General features: G+C 39.4%; 1 protein-coding gene across 1 annotated transcript; it reads left to right on the top strand.

Annotated features, from left to right (window-relative positions):
* Nucleotides 1–1,520: 1,520 nt before the first annotated feature.
* Nucleotides 1,521–4,660, top strand: LOC308328770 (GTP cyclohydrolase 1-like; the record flags this gene model as incomplete). The annotated part of the gene is made up of 6 exons (XM_080782880.1): nucleotides 1,521–1,836; nucleotides 2,783–2,892; nucleotides 3,048–3,103; nucleotides 3,199–3,230; nucleotides 3,366–3,450; nucleotides 3,864–4,660. The coding sequence occupies 6 exons, from the start codon at nucleotides 1,521–1,523 to the stop codon at nucleotides 3,991–3,993; spliced, it is 729 nt and encodes a 242-aa protein (XP_080639006.1). The 3' UTR covers nucleotides 3,994–4,660.
* Between the last annotated feature and the right edge of the window lie 2,219 nt (nucleotides 4,661–6,879).

Raw genomic sequence — 6,879 nt, 5'->3', positions numbered from 1 at the left:
TCATTTTTGAAGATATACACTTCATTTGTCTAGCTCAAACAGACAATTCCTCAGTTTCACTGTTCTAGTTGCCCAGGCGAAAATGCATTGGGCTATAAATGTATTAAATTAATGTTGGCACTCCTTTCCAATATTTCACATCACTGCAGCAATTTTCCTAGATTTATTTTATGACATTATAGATATAGGACACAAGTATTATGCCATAAAATGTGTTGCCATGATAGGCGTCCGATTTAAATCCCATACCACAACATTCTCACTCATCTGTCCTGCAGTGCTATCTCCCTCTGCGCGTTGTCACATGTAAATTAAATTATATAACATGTAGAGTGAAAATTTAATATACTGCCTGTAACCCTTTTCTACAACTGCTCCTTATATAATGTATTTTAATAGATCGGATGTATTCACTCATGAATGATAAAAACAGAGGAAGACATATTAAATGTGCGTGTAGAAGAGATAGATGAGGTAGACTATATCGTTGCTGTCGGGAGGAAACCTCATAACTCCATTTTTGAAGTTTTTAACCAATGGAAAGTAGTAAAAAGTGCTTCGGACAAAACCTCTTAACTCCATTGGACCCTCAAAATGTCTGCTAAATCAACTAACTCCACCACCTCTCCCCCTCTCATGCAGTAATTGACAATATATAAAGTCATAACACCAACTGAACATTTTGGAGTTTGCTTTAGCTATAGCAGATCTATAGATCGTGAAAATGTGGTGCAAATCTTTGAGTATATATTCTTTCAGAGCGGATGTTTTTAACTCAAATCTTTGCTTCTGGGGGGGTCCCTGGAACAAAATGTTTTCAGATGGGGGTCGGCGGCCAATTACATATAATTCTGGGGGTCCTTGACATGAAATAGTTTGAGAACCACTGACCTAGAAACATGGGTTTTTCAGAAAACGGTCATGATTTAGAAGACATTTGTAGAATCTGGTCAGTCCAAAATGGATTAAAGTTGAGGATTTATTGACTGCAGCCAAGCACACATTTCTTCAGGGGTCAGAGGTCAGGTGTCAGAGGTGAGGGGTCAGTATAGCTCCAAGAATGTTCTCAAAGCACATGCAGGTGCTTTAGTTAAATAAATTAGTATGCAGGCCACAGCTAAAGATAAGCTGTGTACTGTCTGTAACTCAGAAGGCCATCCTACAAAAGAAAACATACAAGTTGAAGTAATCTGAAGCCATATGTGCATTACGCCATTTGCATTAACTTATTTTAATTTGCTTGAAATCAATTTACCAAAGTGATCAGATGTCTCTGGGGCCCCTTCGTCTTTGCAACATTGCATGCAAGGAAATTGTATATTAAGACAACTCTTCACGGGCCATTTTCTCCTGAGAACCCGCACGCACGCACGCACGCCGGCCTTCAAAGTACAATTGAAGGCACGCCCGGGCTGTCATCTGGGCCTGTACCGAATGCTTTAAAAAGCAACCACACCATTCTCCGACCCACATTCTATAACAACCCACCATCATCATAGCAAACAGTAACAGTCTGAAGAATGGAGTACAACCACCACCACCCCACCACTGCCGCCTCCGAGAACAACGGCGTCTGCAATGGGAACTTTGAGTACATGAGCTCTTTCAGTGAAATGGGCATGGACTCTAAAAAGGCCGAGCTGTGCCGAGAAGACAAGAGGAGCTTGCAGAAGGACGCGGAGGAAGCATCCAAGCTGTCCAGCATGGAGAGGGCATATGCCACCATATTGAAGGAGCTGGGAGAGGACGTAAACCGCGAGGGTCTCGTACGCACACCACTGCGCGCGGCCAAAGCCATGCAGAACTTCACCAAAGGATATCATGAATCAGTTCGAGGTGAATGCACTTTGATGATTAACAGTATTATGTTCATTATTGTTTGATGCTGTGGACTGAAAAAAGTAACCCACTCTTGGAGGTTCAAATCTGGATAAATTGTCCTGCGTACACTACACATCCTTTCAGGCTAAAAGGACACTAGACGGCAATGTTGTGGATTCAAACATCCAAAGGTGTGACTTCGGGGCATCTCAGAAGCACGGCTACAGTACTTTGCAACAGGAGGGCTCTATCTCTAGTCTATCCCATTGCCATGTCTCATGTTGACAATTAACAGCTTACTGTTGTCCTAGTCATAAGTGGGTTTTATTAATTTGGGTGTGTAAGTTGTTTATTTGGCACCATGGTGTTACAGCAGTCATCATTGCAATCTGTGCCTTGGTGATGATATGAGCAATGGTTGTAGTGTGATTAGCAGAAACGCAAACACCATGCTACATCCCAGGGATGCAAGATTCAGAACAGATGTTCTTAGAAGAATCCGATTTATTATCTGATTTATTATATAAAGTACATTATTGTAGCTGACAAATACCAATAACAATATTAAGATCTCTCTCTGGAGACATAACTTGTTCACACACATTATTAGTAGGCTAGAATGTTCAATGACAACATTTTCTCCAGGATGCTGTGAACAGAATGGCCTATCTGGTTAAAAAAAAAAATATATATATATATATATATATATATATATATATATATATATATATATCCTGTTTCTCCTAGCCAGAACCAATTAAAGCAAATCAATATATCATAATGTATTGTATGGTTTATCTTTTTTATTACACAATTTGAATTTAATAATCACAAAAAAGAAGAAAAAACATTCCACACCCCCATCTGTCATTCTATCATATCAATAATTGTATTTGTATTATATTCTTTTATCTCCCTACAGATGTGTTGAACGATGTGTTGAACTTTTTTCTCCCTACAGATGTGTTGAACGATGCAATGTTTGATGAGAACCACGACGAGATGGTGATTGTCAAGGACATAGATGTGTTCTCTCTGTGCGAACACCACCTTGTGCCCTTCTTTGGCAGGGTAACTAAAACATTCACCACACCGTCTGAGTTGAATTAAACACTGAGGAGTTTGCAGTTTGACGAGAAACTTCAGCAATTGACTGGCGTAATAATTATGTAAGGTTGTGCGTTGTAAATATATTTCTTGCTTTATGCTTTGTTTCAACGTTTCAGGTTCACATCGCATACCTCCCGAACAAAAAAGTGGTTGGCCTGAGCAAGCTCGCCAAGTAAGCACGTTCAAATTATTTCAAAATGTTCTCTCAAGCGCGTACATATTGCACACACACAGTTTAGCACTAACAGTCATATTTAAACTTTTCAGAATTGTGGAGATATACAGCAGAAGACTGCAAGGTAGGCCCATTATTCTCTCTAGGTCGTCCTCAGACGAGCCCTTACTGTCAATTAAGGCTATGGATTATTCACTATCATCACTTTTCAATCCTTTCCATTGGTATTTTCGATGTGTCGTTCTCTCTCTCCATGCAGTTCAGGAGCGTCTAACCAAACAGATTGCCACAGCCATCTCTGAGGCGTTGGAGCCAGCAGGCGTAGCAGTGGTGATGGAGGCAGCGTGAGTGTCTCACACACACACACACACACACACACACACACACACACACACACAGGGTGTTGAACAGAGGTTAACCATTTCAATCAATCAATCACATTAACACATGTTGGCAGTTCAGTGTAACATTCAGTAGGCTATATTTTATATTGACAACAGGCCTTCAAGATCACATGAGGGTTAATCGGTAGACAAGACGAGGTGCTAGTTAGTGGGTTTATAAACTACATCATTGAATAGATTCAGTTCAGAGCAGCCATGAAACACACTCGTTGCTCAGTCTTTTTTATGTGTTTCTCTGGATAAGTGGGACCAAATTTTTTCGGTATGCATCTCACGCATGAAGCTTTCAGCGCTCGCTTTGAAGTTTTAATTCAATCTGCGTATTAATGCCTTGCTTTTTTATGTCTTTGCAGTCACATGTGCATGGTGATGCGAGGCGTGCAAAAGATAAACTGCAGGACTGTAACGAGTGTGATGCTGGGAGTGTTCAAAGAAGATCCCAAGACCCGCGAGGAGTTTCTGTATCTCACGAGAAAGATCTGAATGTTCATTATTATACCGCATCTGGCAATCGAAGAGTTTGCATTGCAATGCAAGAGATCCACTTTGGGGCTAAACAACACAAGAGAAAATCTTACCAGGTGTTCACTGCTCAATATATATAAATAAATAAAAACATACTGTACATACTGTACATGAGCACATCCTCTGAAGTGGTGCCAATTTCTAAGTACTGTAGCAGGCTCATGCATACGCCCACAGACTTCAGTCATCTTTTAATAATGTTACGACATTCATGCCATCAATAATTTCCCCACATTTTTCAGATGGTGGATGTTTCCCTTTCGGCAGGACATTTACTCTTGTGTTCAAAAATGTTAATTTCCTTGTTTGTAGGCCTATCTAATATGATCAATACATCATCAACCAATCATAATCTAATGGATGGTGTAAAGAAAAGCAACAAAAAAAAGAAAAGAAAAAAAAGAAAAGAAAAAAAGAAAAAAGAAAGTAGTACACTGTATAGGCCTACATCTGATCATTATTAGCCATTTAGATGTATCACATGTCCTTCAGCAGAGTAATTACTGTCACTTGATTTAGGGCTTGTCTTAAACTTGAGAACCTTCACAAAATGTGAGCTCTTTGTTGTTTTCGGAAGTTTTGGAATTAGCATTTTGTGCTAATGTATTTTCTATGCAATATCGCAAGGGTGATTCGTGTAGATTTTGACAACAATGCACAATGCAAATTATGTTGGTTGAAACCACCACTTAATTCTGCTATTCTATAAATGTGATATTCTATTTTATTGTTCAGTTTTTACTAGGTTTAGAGAGCATGTATGTACAAGATGACGGATCATGATCTTAAAAAAAATCTGAAACGTCAATACGATGGGATAATGTATGAAGTAATACATGTATTTTACCTGAACGGAACTGTACTGTATGTATTTTCAAATCAATAAAATTATTCTCTCTGTTTTAAATTACCAAGTACACTTTCGTTGAAAATTTAGATCACAACACATATAGACATATAGGCTAAATCAGGGGTGGGCAACTGGTGGACCGGGGCCACATGGGGCCACGGGGGCCACACTTAATGCGGCCCACATGTTATCGGAATGCTACAGTATTGATTTCAGCTGTTACAATTCCAAACCCGCTTTAATTACTTCATGAATAGCATTAAAGTTATAACTAAATGCTTTTGAAATTCAATAGAAAGGTTACTTTTCAGGATTCCAATTAAAAAATGATTCAGGTTTTCAATTAAAATGTAGCAAAAATAGCTGATCTACAAGCTCAAAACACGTCGCATTGCGAGCTTGTAGATCGGCTATGTTTGCTACGACAGTAATTATGCACTGAGGCCCTCTGGAATGAGTGTGGAAATATATTGGCCCTCGCCATCGTCAAAGTTGCCCAGCCCTGATATAGGAAGCAAAAAGGGAAAAGATACATACGGTATACAGTGAGGGGGGGAAAGGGGGGGGGATTCAGATTTTAGAGGGGCCAGTTTCGAATTGCAGCCGTCTGTAGGTGCCCTTTGAAAGTTTTGAAGGAGTCAAGGGATTCACATGTCTTAATGACTGTTGGTAGGGCGTTCCACATTTTGGTGGCATAGGAGCGAAAATAATTTATAATTTTGTTTGTGCCGAATCTGGGTTGCACATGGTTTGTTGCACTCCCTCTGGTGTTGTGGGTGTGGACTTTGTTTACATTAAGGAAGTATTTAGACAAGTACATGGGTATCTTGGTGGTGTATCGAATCTTGTGGACCAGACCCATTGCAAGATGCTATACTCTGTCGTCGACCCTAAGCCATCCCAGCCTGTCAAAGTGGGCAGGGGTGAGGTGGGTTTGGGGGGTGAGGCCAAGTAGGAGCCTGACCAGTTTGTTTTGGGAGGTCTGAAGCCTTGTTTTAAGGGCCTTTGAGGTGCTGTGGTACCAAGAGGTGGATGCATAGTCAAAGAAACCTTGTACGAGGGCTCCTGTTAAGGTCTTCAAGGTGTTTTTGTTGACCAGTGAGGAGATCCTGTAAAGGAATCTTGTTCTTTTTTTTTTAATACTGTTTTTATTAGGCATTTTCTGTATGACAATTTCAGAATATTATCGACAATGATAATAAGTAATTCAGTTAAATAAAATGAAAAAAATAACAGGCAATGTAAATGTTCCATAATAAAAAAGACATAAATGTGATAAACATTGAAAAAACAAAAAAACAGTTAAACAATGACAAGTGTGAACAGACAAACAAAACAGACAACAGGACAGACACTCTTGCTCTCAAACTTTTCCAACATGTTGTTGTAAATTAAGTGAATTACAGACATTCTTTTTTTAAATAAGAAAAATTTAAATAAAGAAAAAACACTCGGTTCCTTTTTTCCCTTTTCTTTCTTTCCAATTTTCTATCGTGCTATCTATTGTGTAGGAGGGGTTAGCGTGCACCTATTGAAATATTCAATGAAGGGTTGCCATGTCTGGTAGAATCTATCTTCACTCCCTCTCAATTCAAACTTAATCTTTTCCAATTGTAAGTAGTGCATAACATCTCTCATAAGTGAAGTGTGAGTCGGAACCTGTGCTTGTTTCCAATTCAACAGTATCAGTCTGCGAGCCAGTAGAGTCACATATTTTACCATGTTATATTGGAAAGTAGACAGTTTGACCCCGGGCCCCGTGACTTCCATAATTGCTGTCAGTGGATCCGGGTCAAAAGGTCTTCCAACAATGTCTGACAGTGATTTAAATATACTTTGCCAATATGATGTTAGTTTAGTGCAATGCCAGAACATATGAGCTAGAGTGGCCGGCGACTGGCCACATCTGTCACAGGCTGGATTCACATTTAGATACATTCTGTTGAGTTTTTCCTTTGACAAATGTAACCTGTGTAATATTTTAAACTGTATAA

The sequence above is a fragment of the Protomyctophum bolini genome (genome assembly GCF_963924005.1).
Source record: "Protomyctophum bolini genome assembly, chromosome: 14".
In the NCBI taxonomy this organism is placed as follows: Eukaryota; Metazoa; Chordata; class Actinopteri; order Myctophiformes; family Myctophidae; genus Protomyctophum; species Protomyctophum bolini.
The sequence above is the reverse complement of the archived record's forward strand: the minus strand, read 5'-3'. Positions and strand labels throughout refer to the sequence as shown.